Source organism: Ictalurus punctatus, chromosome 22, assembly GCF_001660625.3.
Source record: "Ictalurus punctatus breed USDA103 chromosome 22, Coco_2.0, whole genome shotgun sequence".
Taxonomy (NCBI): domain Eukaryota; kingdom Metazoa; phylum Chordata; class Actinopteri; order Siluriformes; family Ictaluridae; genus Ictalurus; species Ictalurus punctatus.
This window is the reverse complement of record NC_030437.2, coordinates 9311399-9334103: the sequence shown is the minus strand read 5'-3', so window position 1 is coordinate 9334103 and position 22705 is coordinate 9311399. Positions and strand designations below refer to the sequence as shown.

At 39.1% G+C, this 22705-nt stretch overlaps 1 protein-coding gene across 4 annotated transcripts; it reads right to left on the bottom strand.

The window, feature by feature from the left end:
* Positions 1 to 137: 137 nt before the first annotated feature.
* Positions 138 to 22658, bottom strand: LOC108256072 (coiled-coil domain-containing protein 158). 4 transcript variants are annotated; one of them, XM_017452583.3, is made up of 22 exons: positions 22365 to 22658; positions 22102 to 22156; positions 20215 to 20384; positions 19939 to 20123; positions 19641 to 19750; positions 19218 to 19548; positions 17393 to 17469; positions 17048 to 17158; positions 16698 to 16812; positions 14720 to 15004; positions 12094 to 12262; positions 9596 to 9748; positions 5447 to 5559; positions 4679 to 4837; positions 4068 to 4160; positions 3820 to 3963; positions 3579 to 3724; positions 2583 to 2678; positions 2254 to 2321; positions 1914 to 2072; positions 380 to 484; positions 138 to 272 (listed from the first exon to the last, which is right to left on the bottom strand). In XM_017452583.3, exons 1-22 carry the CDS (start codon positions 22489 to 22491, stop codon positions 148 to 150), a joined length of 3096 nt encoding a protein of 1031 aa, XP_017308072.1. In that variant the 5' UTR covers positions 22492 to 22658; the 3' UTR covers positions 138 to 147. The 4 variants fall into 4 exon arrangements, with proteins under 4 accessions (XP_017308072.1, XP_017308073.1, XP_053530529.1 ...); XM_017452584.3 differs by having other exon boundaries at positions 20215 to 20348; XM_053674554.1 differs by lacking the exon at positions 22365 to 22658 and adding an exon at positions 22325 to 22343 and having other exon boundaries at positions 20215 to 20348.
* Positions 22659 to 22705: the final 47 nt, after the last annotated feature.

Genomic DNA, 22705 nt, shown 5'->3' with positions numbered 1-22705 from the left:
CACTCATTACTATTTTTAATTGTAAAAATGTTGGAAATATCCTTTATTTAAATTATGAGTCTAAATGCCATTTTGTCAGATACAATGTAGTCATTTATCAGGTTCATATTCTATTTTTATATGTAAAAAAAAAAAAACCCTAAACATTTATTTGCTTTGGATATTAATTCTTTGGTCTCCTGTCTGGTCTAGAAGCTTATCTTTGTTGAGTGTTTTTCTCTCTTTGATCTTCCTCCTCATCCTTTCCTGGCTTTTTATCATCGAGGACATTTCTGCAAAAGTGTCAGGCATAAACAATGAGAATATAAGCTTTCCATGATAGAAGAAAAACACCAAAAAAAATCACCAAAACTCTTTGTACTCTCAGCAGTACTCCTACCTTGATTCTTTATCTGATGATCCTCTGCTTTGTTTTGAAGACTCTCTAACATGCTCTGCTGTTTCTTGCATGTCTTCCCTGTTATTTCAGCTTGCTTAAAGGCAGCTATTCCAATAAATATATGAGCATATCTTTAATCCTCATATAAATTCGACATATAACCAAGCTGTCAAATTAGCATTTTTTTTAATTGCAAAAAAGTAATAAGTGCCTGGTGGAGATCATGAATTACTTGCATTTAATATTAAATGTACAAGATTTTTTATATTATGCACATTGCTGATGCATAATTACAGAATTAAAAGATTAAATAAACAAACAAACAAATAAATAAAATGGATTTATTCAGACCCCTTTTTCCAGTATCAAGTGACAATTAATTTGGCCAAGTTTAGGAAAGAACATTTTATACTATATGGCCTAAAAGATTCACACCCATATGTGCTTTGTCAGCCTCTCATTCCAGATTAAGACACTATTGGAACGGCAAGGCCAATTTATTTGCTTTTGCTATGGCTAAAGACATTTGGATTTGAGATCAAAAGATGACTATGAAGAGAGTTCAGCTTTTATTTCCTGGTATTCATATGTAGATGTGTTAAACGACTATCAGACCGCCCAATTTGTAGGCGAGCAAAAATACTGGAACATATGACTGACAGGTGTTTCTTGCTGCTCAGGTGTGTATTGTTAGATTGAATGTTTAAACAGCTCTGAACATCTACTCTTGGTTTTAGCCTTCAGTTTCACCTGTGAAGACTGTATTGTTGTGTAAAAAAAAAAAAAAAAAAAAAAAAAAAAAGGATAAGCCAGCATGAAGATCAGAGAGCTGTCTATGGGAGAAAAGCAAGCCATTTTGAAGCTGAGAAAAGAGGGAAAATCAATCCAACAGAAGCCAATACAACAATTTGGAATGTCCTGAAAAAGAAAGAAACCACTGGTGTACTGAGCAACAGACACTGAATGGGTCAGCCAAGGAAAACAACAGCTGATGCTGGTAAAAGCCTGGAAAAGCCTCACAAAAAAGAAACCAACAATTTGGTCATGTCAATGAGTCACAGGCTTGATGCAGTTATTGCAAGTAAGGGATATGCAACCAAATATTAAGTGTTATTTAAATTCCTTTGCTTCAAGAATTCTTATCTGTTCCTAAACCTTTGCTCACCTCAACATTGTGTGGTCTGATACAAAAAGGTTCCATGTTTCCATGTTAAATACCAGGAAATAAAAGCTGAATCCTAAACTCTCGCCTCATATCCATCTTTTGACCTCGTACTCAAATTCCTTTGATATATAGCATAAAAGAAAGAATTGGCCTTGCCGTTCCAATAGTTTCAGTGGGGAATGTATGTAAGGAGACTAAAAGTAGAACATTGCATCTTAAATGTTCAAATACAGTGTCTTTTAATACTAAAATATAAATAAAGCGTTAGTCACACAAACAATGATACAAATCAGTTACATCCAGGCTTGTGTTAGACAGTTATGTCTCTAAAAGAGTAGAAATTTGGCTTGGTACAAAGTAAAGACTTACATGTTTGCAGAGTAAGGACAGGGCTTTGTGTTTTGAGGCTGCTATGGATATCGGTAGGAAGGTCAGAGGTCAGGAGGGAGTGTACTGGAGACCTCCGCCCTAGTGCTGCTACACAAAATGAAGTGTAGCAAGACCGACCTGCTCTCAGTCCAGCTTCATCTATGAAAACAGAAATAATCACCAACAAAAAGTAAATGTGCATTTTATAATATCTAAAATTACTGTTCGCTATATGTCCCTGCACAAAGGTCCTGAGTAAAGTTAAGAGTTGGGGCACTTGTTATTCTAAATAGAAGTGTCCGTTTATTAATTACATTTATCATTACAGCAGTACACTCACTGTTAGCTGAAAAAGCGTTGTTCATGTCCTGTTTAATGAAGTTAGGGCCTCGGCCAGGATCTTGCTCACTGCATTATTGCACCACATGTAGGTCAGGCCAAACATGCATTAATGGCAGTGTGCATAATAGAGCAACATAGAATGAAGAAACAGAGGAGTTCAACCCACAGTCAGAAAGTATAGCCATACAATCGTGTTACAGAAATGAGATTGAAATACGAGTGTCACACAAGCAAGGTCCAAGCAACGACTGAAGAAGCACATGTTCATGCATGGGGAAAGAGCAATGATGACAAATATACACAATCACAGGTTTGAGATCCTCTCACTTGTAATTGGTTCTTGGCCTCGTCTTCCTGCTTTCACCTTCGGCGTTCTCAGTCACTTCATCTCTGCATAAATACTGCATTTCAGTCGCAACTGATCTGATGAAGATATTGCAATAGCATGTGCTTTTTAATCACATACATTATAAACTACCTTTGTCGATGCAACAGTCCAGTTCAATTAAGGAAATTATTTAATATTGAAATGCACAAAATATAGTTTTACTTTAAAGGAATACTCCAGGGTTTGTCAACTTAATCATTACATTTGGGTCATTACCACAGACAAGAACTGACTCATTTCCTGGTACTGAGAAATTAAAACCCAAGGGCAGTTATTAAGGAAGTCATTAGGGATCTAATCTCTAATCCTATATACTGAAAAGGTCCATTGTTAAAAGCGCTATATAACTAAACTGAATTTAACGGTATATTCAAAACATGTATTTTTGTATAATTTCTCTCTATGAATTTGTCGCAAATGAGCAAATTCATGCTTTCAGAGATGGGACTACTTTTTAGAGGGAAGAATTTGTGGTTGCATTCAAATCCATTATTAATGGCAGCTTCATAAAAATAAGCAAAAAACGATATATAAAATATATATATACACACATCAATATGCAATAAGTGATATGGAATATGGAGATGCTTTACTGTTTTATTTTAACACAATATTTTTCATAGAGTTTTCTTAAGTAGTGCATTTTCTTCTCATTTGTTTGTTGACAGACTTCAGCAAAACCCCTTGGATTTATAAGTGAGTTTTAAAGTAAATAATATGATTTTCTCATTATATAGAATCATTCTCAGTATATGGAATTATTCCTACACTACAGATGATGTGGCGTATTCCTTTTATATATTTTGATTCACAGGTTATTTATTAAGACACATGCAGCCTTCTGTGTGGTAATAGATGTCTCTCTCCTGGCTTCCCTTATAATGGTTGCTCTTTAGAAAAGTTCCACAATGACTGATCTGAGATGGGACTCTTACTTCCTGCTCGTGTGTGTTTCCGCAAAACTCCTGGAACTGGTGTAGCTGGTATCAGGGCTCCGCTCCATATCGATCACACTGCGTAGCTCTTTAACCAGGCTCCGCAGCTCCAGAACGGGGCTACACTTCTGGCTACTAATGATTAACTGAACACAGAAAGAGACCAAAAAGAGAAAATACACTCCAATTACTAATGGTTGTTCATTTTAATAAGTGCAATTGTAAGGGTTTTTGTCTTCACCTGGCTGGCAGCGTGAGCTTGAAAGGGCACTTGTGCTGGAGGTGTAGTGCTGGTGATTGGCGATCTGTGAATGTTGTTTGTAGCTTGTAAGTCTTGTCCTTGCTCACAAGTCCTAGCATTTGTGGATCGTAAGTTCTGGCCCTCCTAGACATGATACACAAAGCAGTGTTGTACTGCTGATCTCTGTGATAATAATGATTACTATCATTGTTAGCACAGCTGAATGGAATTCTCAGTACAAAGCATACCTTCAGCTCTAGAGTGTGCTGGAGTTTCAGCCTCATGATCTCCTGTTGCTGGTTCTGAATGTAGTCTTGGCACTCGGCAAAACTGTCAGACATCTGGAAGACATGAAGCATAAACAGTCATGGGATATAAACCCTATACTGCGGCTTTCAGTAGGGCCGTCAGAATGAATTTTCATGTCAGGTATTCGAAGGCAAAATTTCCAAAAAAAAGAGGTGTGTCCTAAATTTTTTTTTTTTGCCAAATCATCTGCTTCATATACGAAAATGTGTCGTATATGTAGTATACTTTTTCACATATCATTTTCACCATGTATCAATCTCCTAATTAATTACAGAATGCATCCTAAAATGTGTAAACATGCTAAATCTTGCATAGTTCTATTATGGTATAAAGTACACTATAGAGTGGCACTGAGAAGACGAGTCGAAGACTGTGTATTTTTCTATGAAATTCAACTAAATATCATCGATGTGGGTAAATTAATGAGAAATAGATACGAAACATTAACATTCATGATGAATGTATTGCTGTGTCTGCTTTTCATCTTCCATGCTTTACATGTATTATGTGATTCTTGTGATTTAAAGCACTCTGTGAGATTTAAGAAAACCTTGTGCAGAGCTGTGTCGAGCCGCTCAATTTCGCTCTTCAGCAGATTCTCCTTAGTATGGTAAGCCTCCAACTCAGTTTCAAGCCTCTTTCTTCTTTCCCTCTCAAAAAGCAGCTCCTGTGCTTGACGTTTGCTCTTCATCACCTGATAGTTCTTCTCCTGAGAGTCCAAGAACCCACCCACAGCATCTGGGTTAATCTCACTTATTAAAAACTTTATATTAAAGCATGATATTGATTAATCCAAACATGGCAAGCACACTACAAAGATCTCACTCACTTCAAAGATCACACTCACTCTTGTAGGAAAAAAAAAAGTTAAGGAACCAAGTGTTTTTATCCCACTGCCAGCCACACAGAATTGAACATGAAAAAAAGAGCACAATAGACTGATATTTATGTCATTAAAAAGTAAATTGCACTATTTATCCATTCAACAATTGGCCTTTTCGCCAGTAATTTTGTTGCAGCTAATATAAGATGCTTAACCAAAGGGCTGTGCAGAGAATGGGACAATGTTAATCCAAACATTTCTTTCATGTTGCACTATACAAATGCATTATTGTGTGCTGTAATGATGATGCAGTTTCTATTTCAGTAATCACTGTGATTATTACGGTCATCTCTCATGATGGTGGAAAGTGAACTAGAAGTAGAACCCAGTGTTATACTATCTCCTGTTTGAGACAATTCTTATTTCTGACTGTGCAGTAGGAAAACACCCAAGGTGACAGAGTTTGTCATTGGACCTACTGGTAAAGAGATGTACCTGAGTGAGTTTTTCTGTGGTCTCCTCCAGCATCTGTACATGGCTCTGGAGTAAGTCAATCTGTTCTCGCTTGGCAGTGATCTGCTTCTGTATGCCCAAGGCAACCTTTAGACCTAAAAGACCACATATAGTAGCAATCACTTATAATCAAAAATACAGTCCCCTCTGAAACTATTGGAACGGCAAGGCCAATTCAATTGATTTTGCTGTGGACTGAAAAGACATTTGGGTTTGAGATCAAAAGAGGGCTATGAGAAGAGAGTTTCAGATTTAATGTGTAGATGTGTTCAACGACATAGAACATAGCACATTTGGTATCAGTTACCCAGAGGTGTCCTGTTTGATTGAATGTTTAAACAATAAATAGCTCTGCACAGCTACTCCTTGTTTTAGTCTTCAGTTTCACCCATGCAGACTGCATTTGCTGTTAAAAAGGATAAGCCAACATGAAGATCAGAGAGCTGTCTATGGGAGAAATGCAAGCCATTTTGAAGCTGAGAAAAGAGGGAAAAATCAATCAGAGGCACTGCACAAACATTGGGCACAGCCAATACAACAATTTGGAATGTCCTGGAGAAAAAAAAGAAAAAGAAAAAAGAAACCACTGATGTACTGAGTAACAGACACCAAATGGGTCGGCCAAGAAAAACAACAGCTGATGACAAACATTCTGAGAGCTGTGGAAAAAAAAAAAAAAAAAAAAAAAAAAAAAAAAAAAAAAAAAAAAAACAACAGTCAGTGACATCACCATTCACAAGTCACCATTCGAAGAACACTTTGAGAGCAGAAATATCGAGGCCATATCACAAGATACATACCACTCATCTGCAGTAATAATCAGAAAGCCAGATTCACAGAGAAATACAGCCATGAGCCACAAAAGTTCTGAACCAAGATTAACCTCTACCAATGTGATGGAAAGGGCATGAGATCTGCTCATGATCTAAAATATACAAGCTCATCTGTGAAACATGGTGGAGGTAGTGTCATTGGGCTTGCATGGCTGCTTCTGGAACAGGCTCACTAATCATTATTGATGATGTAACTAATGATGGTAGATGAGTTTGATCTCAAACTCAAGTGTCTTTTGTGTATAGCACAAACCAACGAATTGGCCTTGCCGTTCCAATAGTTACAATGGTTATAGAAGGGATTGTGTAAATACCTAATAATGCTTCTAAACTTAAATCAGCTTAGAAACATTACCAGGAAGTTACAGAAGGCATTATGCCGGTCAGTGACGATACTGAGATATGTATTATTCTGTTAATTTTGGTGTATTGTCCAAATACACCATGAAAAACTGTGACCAAAATTTAAACTGGAATCAACATTCAGAATATCTGCTTCACATGACCTGAAGAAAGTGAGTTAGCAGCTACACTGTTAGATTCCTGCCACCGATTCAAAGAATGCTTTGTCTAGCTTCTCAAAAGACTGAAACTTGCGTCATATGGGACCACATTGCTCCCATTCTCTTCACAAGCGTCTATGTACCATGCAATAACACAAAAGCAATATAACAAATAGTTTTATAGAAACTAGACTCCAGTGGTCAGGACCTAGCCAACACAAACACAATGCTTTCCAAAGCATTTAACACTACACAATTTCTCGCTGTAACAATCGTACCATGATGACGTAGAGCAAACGAACAAATGGCTGAACAGAAGAGTCGGATTACATAGTCACATGATGGAAAAACACATGGAAGTATAATAGGAGGAAGCTAGTGCACCAAGATGCTCCAAAACTAGCATCCCAGTATGTAGCCTTCCTGTTATTCTCCAGAACTGAGGGATAATGAAGGGAAGGCTACACACAAGAACAAACTGATTAAAGAAGCTGAATGAAACCACAGGGAAAGAGTCTTCCACCTATTATTTTAACCTGGACCAGATCTCACTTCACTGAATGAACATTGTGAATTACCTTCTCACAAAAAAGAAAAGACGGCTGATTATAAAAAACATCCTCTTCCTTCAAGCATGGGCTACTCTCACTGGAGATGGGGATCTATATTTGCACATGTATACATTAACACTTCCTATACATTCTTTTCCCAGGGCTTTGATAGCTTTACAATTAGAAAGTGATTCTATGGGGTCAGCAAGTGCTAACTTGGCTCCACGGTTTCCTTTTTATAATAGGAGTGCAGACAGTGGCTGAATTTAGTTACATTTAGATACAGTTAACTCACTTACAACCCATGGCAAAAAATTATGGAATCACGACACTTAGAGGATGCACACTCGGTTTTTTACTTTGTAGCTAATAAACAAATCACAGATGAGACACAAAACAATTTCGTTTAATAGCTGAACATTCTGGCTTCGTGAAACATACTTCACACAAGTTAAATGAAATTATTTTAATTAAGGGCTTTTTTTTTTCAGATCAAGTAGAGGGGAAAAAATATGGAATTGCCTGGTAATTTGCATTTCTAAAACAAATACCAGCACAAGTAAAAAAAAAAATAATAATAATTAAAAAAATAATAGTAATTTTAAAAAATGGTTTGCAGTTAAGGGAGGGCTTCATGAAACATACCTCAAACAAAAATGGAATCACTCAATGTTGTGGAAAATATGATGGAATCATCAACAACAACAAAAAAAGAAATCAAAATTAGTACTTTGTTGATCCTCCTCAAGCTTTTATGACGGCCTGAAATCTTTGAGGCATGAACTTCACTAATGAAAAACAATATTCTTCATCAAGCTGGTTGAAACTTTCTTGAATAGCAGTTGACAGATCAGCTTTACCAGATGGAGCCTTGTCATGGACCAATGTTTTAAATTTCCACCATAAATTTTTAATCACATTCAGATCCAGACTGTTTGCTGGCCGTGTCATTGAGCTGCTCTGCCTTTCCTGAAGAGAAGCTTTAACACTCTTTGCTCTGTGGCAAGATGCATTATCTTCCTGAAAAATGACTTCATCACCAAACCTATTTTCTACTGATTGAATAAGAAAAGTGTCCAAAATTTCAATATGCACCTGTGCAGTCATATTTATATGTTTCATTAGAACGGCACCAGACAAAGTTCCAGCATCATCTCCTCGGCCAATGCCGATTCATCACTGAATATTACTTTTATCCAATCATCCACACTCCATGATTGCTTCTCTTTAGTCCACTGTGACCTTATTTTCTTCTGTTTAGGTGTTAATGCTGGTTTTCGCATGGCTTTTCTGTATGTAAATCCCATTTCATTCAGCTGATTTTTTTTACAGTTCCGTCACCATCGTTGACTCCTGTTTCCACCCATTTGTTTTTCATGTGTTATGTTCTGCATTTTCTATTTTCAAGGCATACTGCTTTGAGTTTTCTATTCTGACGCTTTGAAGTCTTCCTTAGTGAACCCGTATATTTTCCTTTTATAACCTTCCCATTTTGTTTATATTTGCACCAAATTTTAGACACAGCTGACTGGGAACAACAGACATCTTTTGCCACACTCTGTATCGTACTTCCTTCTTGAAGGAGTTTTATAATCCTTTCCAATGTTTCAATTGACAACTCTCTTGTTGGGGCCATGTTTCCTTTCAAAAAGTCCAAGTTTAAGGTCTGTAAGCACTCTCTTAACTGCAAACCTAATTTGCATTTTTTCGGACTTGTGCTAGTATTTGTTTTAGAAATGAAAATTACAAGGCAATTCCATATTTTTTCTTCTACTTGATCTGGAAAAAGAAATATGCCATTAATTACAATTTCATTTAACTTGTTTGAAGTATGTTTCACGAAGGCAGAATGTTCAACTATTAAACAAAGTTGTTTTGTGTCACATCTGCGATTTGTTTATTTGCTACAAAATTAAAAGCCAGGTGAACATCCTCCAAGTGTAGTGATTCCATGGGTGGTACACTTAAGTCTACTGAATAAGCTCTACAGGAGAATGCTGCATACCATTTTTAAAATTAGATAAAGTGAGAGGACATAATTGCTGTAAAGACTATTGGAACTTAAAAATTGGAATAATACTTTGGCACTGCTCAATTTATTGATATGGTCTGGACAGGTTTAAAAATCTACTGCAGCCCCCTATTGGGGGCTGCAGTAGATTTCTGCTTAACTTTTTAACCATTGCTGTAATGTCACCTTATATATGGGATACCTTATATACAGTATTTGGTGTGTGTGTGTACCATGTTCATCAGCACCCTCCAGTGTTTTGAGGGTGCGCTTGGCCTGCTCCAAGTTGTTTCGGATGTTATTACGCTGGGCTTTTAGCTTGCTGTTCTGCCATTGCAGCGCCTCGGTTTTCCTGCTGTGTTCTTCTCTTAAAGCCTCCTGCTTTTCTAATAGAGAGAATGCCAGGCATTAGTGCACAAACTGCTAGTTACATACACTCATCGAATACACACAGGTATAATGAATAATGCAATCATGTCAACATAGACCAGAATGTTTCCAACTTCTTGTGGAATCCATGGCATGAAGAATTGTGGCTGTTTTGAGGGCAAAGGGAGGCCCTACCTAGTATTAGTATAGTGTTCCTAATAAAGTGTTGATGCACATCAAGAGCTTTCAAAAAATGCCACATATAATGCAGTATTTGCCATAGATACCATTGCCATACATCCAGGGTCATCAATAATGGGGTGCATGGTGGTTTTGTGGGGGGCCCACAAAATTCCAGTAGTCCATAAGTCCCTTGCTATGATCAAACTGCTGTATGCATAATAAATGTAATCATATAAACAGAATTTAAGTAAAACTACAAAATCATACAATATTGATGAAATAAGTTTCAATTTCCGAACCAATAACCCCCTCCAAAAATGGCTTATGAGTGAAAGGGCCTACACCACTATCCTTTCAGGGGGCCCAAAATTCCTAACGATGGCCCTGCATACAGCCATCTTTACCCAGAACCTTCTCACCAAGCTGTAGCTGGTTCCTCAATGACAAGGAACTCTGGTGGTTATTCTGGGTTTGGAGAACCGTGGTTACAAATGTAACTACTGATGATTAGTGAACACAGTAGTGTGAACCAAGGTCATGCTAGCATCACAGGGCTACAAACAAGACTCTGTGGCCTAGATGCTTTGGCACTGACAAAGAAGTGCGCTACACCAAGCCTATCCTAGATCTGGGCTACCACTTCTGGCTGCAGATACCACTTTTCTGGCATTAGGCATCATCTCAAAAAATGTGTCCGTCACACCCTTGTAGAGGAGTTGACGCCAGCAGTGAATGGTCCCAACTAAGAACATTCTGTGCTATAAGAGATTGCTGCTGTTAGGAATGCCCTGCATGTCCAGCTACTCAGTGTTTAGCTGAGACAGGGACACATTTCTGTCAGTGAGAGGTCCAGCCATAGGCAGATAACCCACTTCTGAAATGCACACAGACAATGAGCCTAGGGTACTCACTATTGCCATCATTAGTCCTAGCACCCTCCAAAGACACCGGTAGCACACATGGTAACCTTCCTGAATCTGACTTGCAAGCATAGCAAAACCCACAACAAATTAGGGTGATGATTTGACTAGCATTCTTAGTGAATCTAATTATGCCAATTAACTGTGTAGCCTGCTGTACACAGTGTTACTGAGCAAATTTTTGAGCGCACTGCAAGACTCACTGCGAGCACTGTAATGTGGCTGACAAGAGTGAATGGGTCATGTATGGCCTGATTCTTTGGGGGCCAATAGGAACTGACAAGAAAAAAGGGGTAGGTTGTGAGGGAAAAACTCTAACCCCAGAGATGTGGATTATTGAAAATCCAGCTAATTTAGTAGGCTTAACATTAAACAACGCATGGTATGTCAAGAGAAAACCACTAATAGTTCACCAATAGGTCTGCCGGTTGAAACCAACCCAGCAGGGAAGAGATGAGAGAGGTTATCCCCTGCTTTGGAGGAAAGGTCACCTGTAGCACCAGTCATGGTCACAAGCTGATAATAAATAGGTCCATAAAGTGTACCTGTAATTAGACATGCACAAAGGCACAAAGAAAAAGGGAAAAGATGTCTGTGTGAGTGTATTTACTGACATTACTGTGCCATATGCTACTACAGTATGTGACTCCATTGCATGGTCTCAGCATGCATTCACATGTGCACAGGGGGTATCCAGATGTTGCACACTACCCTTGGTGATGGAGAAGTGAAATAAAAATAGCATTCGAATTTGATAAGTCAGAACAATCTAGGTTCATACATGACTAGGTTCCATAACACATATTGAACACAACACCCTTTGATCAGCAATTTGGTGGTTAAAAAGTGGTTAGCATGTACGCCTCACACCTCCAGGGTCGGGGGTTCGATTCCCACCGTGGCCCTGTGTGTGCGGAGTTTGCATGTTCTCCCCGTGCTGCGGGGGTTTCTTCCGGGTACTCTGGTTTCCTCCCCTAGTCCAAAGACATGCATGGTAGGATGATTAGCATGTCCAAAGTGCCCTTAGTGTATAAATGGGAGTGTGAATATGTATGTGATTGTGCCCTGTGATGGACTGGCACCCTGTCCAGGGTGTACCCCGCCTTGTGCCCATGCTTCCTGGGATAGGCTCCAGGTTTCCCCGTGACCCTGAAGGAAGGATAAGCGGTATAGAAGATGGATGGCTGGATGGATATGTAAATGTACTGTCTGTTTCTAAGGACTACATCTGGCACGCTCAGACGAGTATTTCTCTTTACCTTTGAGTTGATCTAGCTTCTTGCGCTGGCTCTCCAGCTCAGTAGTCACCTGCTGTTTCTCCAGAGTTAGCTGGTGGAGATTGCTCGTTCTTTCTGACACAACTGCCTGCTGCTGTCTTTTTTCCTGTTCCACAGCACTCAGCCTTAGTTCTGCCTCCAGCAGGGCAGACTGCTCACACAGACAAGTACGGGTTATCACATATGAAGAGACCAGAGGTTTGCATGCTACCTCTCAGCAGTTACAATTGTGGGTTAGTGACCAAAAAGTGCAAATGCTTTGTGTTCAAATCCTAGAAATGACTGCCCACTTCCTTCCAAAACACCTTATATCTTGGGCCAACATAAAGTTAACAAAATTAAAACAGAGATGACAACCGAAGTCTACCACAAGAACAGTGGAATACCAAATAAAGGGGGTTTTTTTTAGAGCCTCCTGCTGCCTATGAGCTTAACCTTATGGCTCTGAAAAGCCTGAAATGATTATCCAATGCATGGCAATATTGCAATCCTATCGTTATTGGAAGGTACGGTTGAAATTATAATTATTATAGGTGTAGAAGCACTAAATATCTCATTGCGAACGATGATCACAAAAACCTACACATTTATCTCACAGTAAATTACAGTTGTTTTAAAAACATAAAACAATAATCAGTTTTGAATGTAAGAACTTAATTATATCTGGGTTATATGACAAAATAATATGCATATCATGGTTCATCACTTTACAATACACAGACTGTCTCGTAATAACAAACAGCAGGTTCGTGCAATTCTTGTGCAACTGTCCAAATAGTGCATAAGTAGTTTTCTGAAATCTGAATATACGGTCATGTGAAAAAATAAGTACACCAAATGGAAATTATTGGCTTTTTTGAAATATGTGGATAAGCAAACATTTTATCATCTTTGAAACAGTGCCCATTAATGAAAAACCACAAGGAAAATTAACTTTTTCAATCATTTATTCAATAGAAATGCTGCAGAAAAACGTCTGCGGAAAAAGTAAGTACACCCTTGGCCTCAGAAGCTAGTATTACCCCCTTTAGCAGAAATAAATTCTTGTAGGCGTTTTGTATAATTGTCCACCAGGCTTGGAATTTTTTTAACACGCTTCCATGCGATATTCTTTCAGTTGCAAGATGTTTGAGGGTTTTCTTATATGTACCGCCTGTTTCAAATCCCCCCCACAACATTTAAATGGCAGACAAATCTAGGCTTTGACTAGGTCATTCCTTAACCCTCCATTTCTTCTTTTTGAGGCATTCCTTGGTGGATTTACTAGTGTGCTTATGATCATTATGCTGTTGAAAGGTTCACTTTCAGTTTCAGAGGGCCTCACATTAATCTTCAAGCACTCTTTTATATGATGCAGAATTCATAGTTTAATCAATGAATGTCCAGTCCATGAGACAGCAAACCAATCCCAATCATTAGGCTGAGAATGTTTCTCAGGTAAACTTTAATAGTAGGAAATGCTCTCCCATTGTTCATTAAGCTTTGCAAAAAGCAAAGTATATCACTCTCCTTCTTTTCCAAATCTCTTTCTTTGCAATCTCTTTCTGATTGTAGAAGCATGCACTTTGACAACAATAGCTGCAAGATTTACTAGCAGATCCTGTGATTAAATTTTGGGGTGCTTCGAGACTTCTTTTTGCATCAGACGGTCTGCGCTTGGGCTGAATTTGCTGGGACAACCAGTCCTGGACAAATTGGGCCATTTCTAGATTATTCACCTTACAGTGGGATGATGAATTTCAAATCATTTGGAGAGCTTTTTAAATCCTTTGCCAGACTCATAGGCATCTACAGCCTTTTTTTCTGAAGGCATTACAGAACTCTTCAGATCTTGGCATGATGACACCACACACCTCAGTAGCAAAGGAAACGCCAGACACTAGATATGAGAGGGGTATAAATAAAACAGGTTCCACCTGCACTCCCTAAGCAGGTTCTAATCACTGGCACCCAATATTGAACCAGGTGATTTTAATTTTATGGATTTGAAGGTGTGATAAATGTATGTGTGTACTTTTTCCATGTGACTGAGCTGTTTTTTTGTGAAAATTACTACAAATTGTCAATTTTATGTGTCATTTGATCGAGTGTATCACATTTATTTTTCATGTTCTCCCCATGTCCGCAAGGGTCTCCTGCAGGTTCTTTGGATTCCTCCGACCTTATAAAACATGCTGGTGGGCGAATTGCTCTACTCTACTACTCTAAATTGCCTCTAGGTATGAACGCGTGTGCACATGATGCCTGACGATGGACTTCGCACCCAGTGTTCCAGCATGGGCGGACAAGGGGAAAGTGACCCAGACCAGGATAAGGTGCTTACTGAAGATGGATGAATATGAACAATAAGTGAACGAAAGAAAAACTAAAAATGTGAGTTACTATTTTTTTTTTCAAAATTGAGGTCTATTTCATATGAAAATTTTGTTCAAAAGTTGAAAAATGGTGTGCGTTTACCCTACACATGAATATTAAGGTACTGTATAGTTCTGCCATATCAACCGGCACCAGTCTTAAATAATCAATATATTTAATGTAATTCAAAAATCTAATTAAAAAAAATAAATTTTAATAATAATTTTAACTTTAACATCATGTAAATGTTTACCCTCAGCTGCTGGTTGTCCAGCCGGAGCTGCTCGAGCTGCTTGTTCAGGCTCTTCCTCTCCTTCTGCAGGGCCACCAGAGGCTTCCTGAGCAACTCGCCACTCTTTTTTCCTTCTTCCAGCCTGAGCCTCAGCAGCTCCACCTCGGTCTGTAATGCCATCACCTGTGTGTGCGCCTCCTCCAGCTGAGCTCGGCCCCGTTGCACTTCTTGCTGCTTCAGTGGCAGCTCTGCATCCCGTTTGTCCAGCAGAGACTGTAGCCTCCTGGCCTCCCCGCTGCTCTGCTCCTGCATTGCATACATGTGGATTCACATGTCATTTCATATAAATCATTCGACACTGTGTGTGAAAGAGCATGTTATTTAGTTACATGCCTCATTGTGCTAGTGTGATTCCTAATTCAGTTCTGACTTTAGTGATTCCAGGTGTTAAGCGCTTAATGCGATTATGATCATTTGTACTTTACAAGTTTTGGAATACCAACAGAAAAGAATGCTAAAAACAATGGCTGAAAACGAGATTTAGATCAAATAAGATTAGGAAAATACTAGGAAAGCTGTTGCCCGTTTTCTCACATGCAAACACATGGTGATTTTGTTGGCCTGTTCGAGCTGCGACATCTCACCACGAAGCTGCACTGTATCTGTATTACATCTGTACAATTACATCTGTATCTGTACGTTTTAGAATAATAAAGTCATCAAAAATCTGCAATAACATAAATGGAAATATGGGAATTGTGTTGTGATAAAAATTCCACAATAAATCAAAATATTTTATCATTTTCAAATAGACCCCGTTTTTGCCTAGAATTTCCAGAAATGTATTCCTGGCATTTTCTCAACCGATTTCTTGAGGAATCCCCCCCGAGATGCTTCTTAAACAGTATTAATGGAGTTCCCACCTACGGTGGACACTTATTGGCTGCTTTTCAGAATATTTCATGCCGAGTCATATTTTTGTAAATAAAATGTTAGTTTTCTAATGAATGAAATGAATATGTTTTGCATCATCCTAAATCAGGCCACAAGTCTTCAGATATTCAGACTAAGGTATTTAAGGTATTCAGACTAAGCTATTTCTCCTACTGACCTGCATGTCCAGATGTCTCTGACACTGCTCTCTAAGACAGTGGATGAGATTCTCAAGCTGCTGGACTCCATGGCTGCGCCGATCCAGCTTGTGCCTCTGCTGCCGCTCAAGGCACAGCTACTCTGCAGTCTGACAGAGCTCGGTCTGAGATGGCGTGGTACAATTGTTGTCATGCAAACAATCGTACCACGCCATAGCACTTTCTAGATTTCACTCTGAATTTCACTACATTGTCCTGCACTGTGCTGTGACTGAAATCTTATAATATATTTAGAAACTCCTTTATCAGTAGCTGCAAGCAGATTAAGTAAAGAGCAGAGGGTACTCAGAAATAGAAATAATTTCCCCAAAATCCTGGGATCAAGGATTTATCTGTGCTTATAAAAATCTCTGTTTGGGGGTCTTACACAACTTGTCCTTTGTCTATTAGGATGTCTATAACGATGGTCATGTTTAATCAAAAAATTTTCAAACAGATGAAATGTGTTTCTGAGAAATCTTGGGTTTCCATAAAATGTACGTCTTCTCTTCTGAAGTAAAATGTGCATTAGGGTTAAACATGTATTACTGCAAGCCAGCACAACTGGGTGTCCTGTTCCTCAACTTGCTTAGGGAGAGAGACCTCTCGCTCCAGGACCTGCTCTGCCTGGGATTTTGCTTGCACAAGCGCCTCCTCCAGAACACTGACCTAATCGAGGAGCCAACAGTTCACTCCCTTTCCAAGAAACCAGCACATTTTATAGCCTCTCCTTTGTTTTACAGAGCATATGGAGGACGTTGAGAAAAACAGCATGTGTATCATATATTTCGCTACAAATGAAAACACATCCAGCTTCTGAAATTTTGTTGCGGAGAGATTTTTTATTTTTATTTTTTTTCCCCCATTACCTTAGCCGTGTAGCTTTTCTGCTTCTCTAACTGGTCTGAGCGCAGTATGGAGATAGCAGACTCCATATCACTCATCTCTGATTGGTGCAGCAAGGTTTGGCTTTGGAGCTGTTGCCTTGTATGAACACAAAGTCAGAGATCAGTTGAAAACACAAACTAACTTATTGATAGAAAGAGTCTGGGTAATGATGTTCTGCATTGTGTTTAAAAGTGATTCTGGTTGTTTTTACCAGATTCCTCTGGAATAAATAAAGAGCCATTCCTGCTTTTTTGAATTAACCTTTTTAGTCACAGTTAAATTCTGAAAGCTTTAGGCCCAGTAAAGAGTGGCATATTAGCATGATTCTTACTGTAATACATCCAACTGGTGTTGCAGGCCATCTGCTTTAGTCTCGGAGCTATTCAGTTTCTCAGTCAACATCGCCACCTTCTGCTCATGACTAGTCATGATCTGCTCCATTCTTTTAAAAAAAAAATTAAAAAAAAAAAAAAAAAAGCAATGGCAATAAATAACATAAAACAAAATAATTTTGACTTCAAATCAGCATATGGTGAATATGCTGACAATCTTCCACAAAAGTACAGATAAAAATTATTATCTCAAAACATAATGTGTTACTGTCTTAATGGTTAACTAATAAAAAATTAAGAGGTTCATTTAAACCCTAAATCACAAGGAGGCAAAATGAACAGACCTTTCCTTATGCTCCTGTAGAAGAGACTCTCTTTCTCCTTGACCCTGTTCCTTCAAGTCTTTCAGTCGTCTCTCCACCTGTTAAAAAAAAAAAAGAGAGGAAAAAAAAACAAATAACTGTAATAAGTTATTAACAATCACTTGGCTAAGTGGTTCACCTGTTTACATTCACATCAATTAAGTCGGTTAAACATTAATTAAAGGTTGTGCACGTTTTGCATTTTATCTACTCACATTCCAGCGGTTTTCAGTAAAATACACAGAACATTAAAACAAGCTGTTTAATAGTGTTTAGGTCCTTCTTGTGCCACCAATCAGCTCTGACCCGTTGAAGCATGGATTCCACAAGATCTCTCAAGGTGTGCTGTGGTATCTGGCACCAAGACATTAGCTTTAAGTCCTGTAAGTTGTGAGGTAGAGCCTCCATGGATCAGACTTGTTTGTCCAGCACATCCAACAGATGTTCAATTGAATTGAGATCTGGGGAATTTGGAGGCCGAGTCAACACCTTGAACTCTTTGTCATGTTTCTCAAACCATTCCTGAACAATTTGTGCAGTGTGGCAGGACACATTATCCTGCTGAAAGAGGCCACTGCGATTAGGAAATACCATTGACATGAAGGGGTGAACTTGGTCTGCGGCAGTTTAGGTAGGTAGTACGTGTCAAATTAACATCCACATGAATGCCAGGACCCAAGGTTTCCCAGCAGAACATTGCCCAGAAAATCACACTGCCTCCACCGGCTTGCCTTCTTCCCATAGTGCATCCTGTTGTCATCTCCTCCCTAGGTATGCGACGCACAGAGACCTGGATGTCCACATGATGTAAACAAAAATGTGATTCATCAGACCAGGCCACCTTTTCCACTGCTCCATGGTCCAGTACTGATACTCACATGCCCATTGTAGGTGCTTTCGGTAGTGGACAGGGGTCAGCACAAGCACACTGAATGGTCTGCAGCTACACAGGCCAATAATCAGCAAGCTGTAATGCACTGTGTGTTCTGGCATCTTTCTATCATAGCCAGCGTTAACATTTTCAGCAATTTGTTCTACAGTAGCCAATTCACCAGTTGTCCTACCTTGGGCCATTTTTGGTAGGTACTAACCATTGCATACCAGGAACACCTCACAAGACCTACTGTTTTGGAGATGTTCTGACTCAGTCGTCTAGCCATCACAAGTTGGCCCTTGACAAAGTCACTCAGATGTTAACGCTTGCCCATTTTTCTTTCTTCCAACACATCAACTTCGAGAACTGACTGTTCACCTGCTGCCTAATATATCCCACCCCTTGACAGGTGCCACTGTAACGAGATAATCAATGTTATTCACTTCACCTGTGAGTGGTTTTACTGTTATGGCTGAACAGTGTATGAGATCAAACCTAATCATGTGGATCAATAACAATAAAGTAATCAGGACAAGGAGACATATCTACTTCCTTGCCAGCCATGTTCCTTGTCAATTTAGAAAGCTCCCTCTTTTGTCCTAGCATTCATGCATCCTAGCCAAAGCAGCATGTTTTGGTGGCCTGGATTTGAAGGCAACACCGCAAAGAGGATCCTCCTTCAAATTTTTAGATTCAGACCAGCTAGCTTCAGATCACTGAAAAAATCACTGAATGTTTCTTTATCACTGATTTTCAGGAAGCACTTTATCATGGTCTGGGTCATGGTGAATCTGGAGTGAATCGGGAACACTCTCGTGTACATCTAGGGACCATTTTGAGTAATGAATTCACCTACAAGCATGTTTGAGAAGGTGTCAGAACCCAGAAAAAACCCAGTGAATAAAAAAAAGTACCTACAACTAAGTGACATACCATTTGCAGTTTCTCCTGGAGGCCATGTTTGTCATTCTCCAGGTCTCGTAGGGCTTTCTCCACTGCAGGTCCTAGAGGAAGCTGGCTAGGGCTGAAGGCTGTGTCATAGCAAAAACAGCTGCTTTTTCCACTGCGCTTCTCATAATCTGAAAGCCTGGTGAAGATGTCTTGCAGCATTTGCGCCATCATCTCTGCTTTCCTGCTTAAAGTCTTCACTTTGTCCTCAGCTTCAATCAGTTTGTGGCCTTCAGTCTGTTTAATCAAGTGCAGCTCTAGCTGAGCTGCCTGTAGCTGCTCCATTAGCTTGGCATGTTCCTGAGATTCCTTTAGTCTGTGAAAAGATATGACACACAGTATGTAACATAGGAAAGCGTTATATTTTTGGACATTTTAAATGACACATTTTAGTCTTCGATCTCTCACCTTAAGTTTGCCAAGGTGTCTTTCTCAGTTTGGCTTTCTTGCAGTTTGTTCTCTAATTTGATGATGGACTGATGGAAATGAAACTTCTGCAGTTCATGCAGCTCATACGTCTGAAAAGGTATCACCAATGGATGGCATATATACGTATGCATGTCGTAAATAATATGAAAAGAGCCATGGTCTGCTTTCAGCATCTTTTCACACCACCAATTTGCCACAGACTGTTCATACAGGGGGGGAAAAAAACCCTCTTTTTTCTGCACATGAAGGAGACTGGCTAAACGCTCTGGCTACTGACCTCTCTCAGCCGCTTTTGGAGGTCTGAGACTTGCTGTGAATAGTCCTCTAGCGCGTGCAGAAGAACATCTCTGCCTTGGAAATTCAAACAACTTGCGCCGTTCACATCTACATCATAGTTTATGGACTGGATGTAAGAATGTTGGTCATGAACTGCAGATTCTGGAGATCCCTCTGATTCATGATCTACAAGGAGTTCACATGCATTACTGCAAGCCTAAGGCTAGGTAACACAAATTTAAAGACTGTGACATGCTAGTTGTCGTAATATTCTCACTTGTAGAAATATGACTTCCAGACATTTCTGTGCTGCTAAATGCCCGACTCATTCTTTCCATAGTGAGTCTTGTGGCTTGTTCAACTTCTTCCTGAAGCTTCTGGGTCTCTTTGGTTCTTCTCTCCAGCTCGTCACTGTAACGTGCAGGATGTTGATCATGCTCTTGTTGACTTTGTTTAGGATGTTAAAACAAAACAGCTCAAAGAACTTCATGACAACTACCAAGGGTGACTATATAGTCTGTTACATAATGTGATAATATTTGCATAATGGTTCTGTAAGGGTGAAATAGCTTACAATTACAGTTGAAGTCTGAAGCGTCCATACGCTTAGTAGGTTGAAGTCATTAAAACTCATTTTTTAACCACTCCACAGATTTCATATTAGCAAACTATAGTTATGGCAAGTCATTTATTACATCTACTTTGTGCGTGACACAAATAGTTTTTCCAACAGTTGTTTACAGACAGATTGTTTCAGTTTTAAATGATTATAACTATAACTCCAGTGGGTCAGAAGTTTACTTGCACTAAGTTAACTGTGCCTTTAAACAGCTTGGAAAATTCCAGGAAATTAATTTCTAGACTTTAGGCAATTCGCTAATTAGCTTCTGCTAGGCTAATTGGCTAATTTGAGTCAATTTCTTCCCCTTGGATGTATTTTAATGGGAAAATCAAAAGAAATCAGCCAAGACCTCAATAAAAAAAAATTGTGGACCTCCACAAGTCTGGTTTATCCTTGGGAGCAATTTCCAAATGCCTGAGGGTACCATGTTTATCTGTACAAACAATAGTACACAAGTATAAGCACCATTGGACCATGCAGCAATCATATAGCTCAGGAAGGAGACGAGAAATAAACACAGTTTGATGCGAAAAGTGCAAATCAATCACAGAACAACAGCAAAGGACCTTGTGAAGATGCTGGAAGAAACAGCTAAAGTCTCTATATCCACAGTTAATGAGTCCTGTATCGACATAACCTGAAAGGCTAGAAACGCCAGACTACAGTTTGCACATGGGGACAAATAGCTTACCTTTTGGAGAAATGTCCTCTGGTATGATGCAACAAATACTGAACTGTATGGCCATAATGACCATCACTATGTTTGGAGGAAAAAAGGTGAGGCTTGCAAGCTGAATATCACGAACCTAATCATGAAGCGTGGGGGTGGTAGCATCATGTTGTGGGGGTGCTTTGCTGCAGGAGGGACCAGTGCACATTACAAAATAGATGGCATCATGAGGAAGGAAAATTATATGGATATATTGAAGCAACCACTCAAGACATCAGCCAGGAAGTTAAATCTCGGTCATAAATGGGTCTTCCAAATGGACAATGACAACAAGCATAATTCCAAAGTTGTGGCAAAATGGCTTAAGGACAACAAAGTCAAGGTATTGGAGTGGCTATCACAAAGCCCTGACCTCAGTTTGATAGAAAATTTGTGGGCAGAACTGAAAAAGCATGTGCAAGCAAGATGGCCTATAAACCTGACTCAGTTACACCAGTTCTGTATGGAGGAATGGGCCAACATTACAGCAAATTCTGTAATTGTGAGAAGCCTGTACAAGGCAAAGAAGAAACGTGAAACAATTCAAAGGCGATGCTACGAAATACTAACAAAGTATGTAAACTTCTGACCCACTGGGAAAGTGATGAAAGAAATAAAAGCTGAAATAAATAATTCTCTCTACGATTATTCTGACAATTCACATTGTTAAAATAAAGTAGTGATCCTAACTGACATAAGACTGGGGATGTTTTCTACGATTAAATGTCAGGAATTGTGGAAAAACTGAGTTTACATGTATGTGGTTAAGGTGTATGTAAACTTCTGACCTGAACTGCACATTGCTCCTCACTATTACTAACAGTATTTAATACCTTAACTTTGCCAGATTGATGCTGTACTTCACTTGCATTCTCTCTTCACAATAACCTAAAACGAAGACTCAGGTTAGTCAAGTCTAATTGTAACTGCTTTACAGCTAGACATTTACCTAGCTAAGTTATCATTATAATCGAATATTATTTGGATTTGGCTTCATGGCACAGATTTAAATAAATAACCAAGGCAAATTTACTCCATAAGCAATTCAGGCTTTACATGAAAAGTTTCTCCATTATGCGATTATATTCCAGCTTACTTGAATGAGTAGCAGCGCGAGCGTTTTCTCCATTCAAACATCCTGATCCGCTGCGCGACACTTCCGGTGTGCAGTTTCCCTTCTCATACTTGCTATCGGCATATGACATTCTGCACTTATCCTTCATTTAATTTTGCTAAACTAAATATCCCATAAACTGAAAACGATATTGAAACATTAGCTAGGTCCTCGGTTTGTTCGGTGCTAGACAGCCTGCCTACTAAGCACCTAACGTAGCTAATGTAGCTAGCACACGCTTCTCCAACTTGACTAACAAAGCCCCCGTCATCACCATGGCAACGGCAAATAAAAAAAAAAGTATCTGAATGCATAATGCGCGC

Coding starts and splice junctions, on each gene's coding strand:
- LOC108256072 (XM_017452583.3), bottom strand. CDS start 22,491: ATGAAGGATAAGTGCAGAATGTCATATGCCGATAGCAAGTATGAGAAG. Junction 15,005..16,697: donor AGAAAAGCTACACGGCTAAG/GTAATGGGGGAA, acceptor TATGCAATGCAG/GAGCAGAGCAGCGGGGAGGC. Junction 273..379: donor TCATCAGATAAAGAATCAAG/GTAGGAGTACTG, acceptor ACACTTTTGCAG/AAATGTCCTCGATGATAAAA.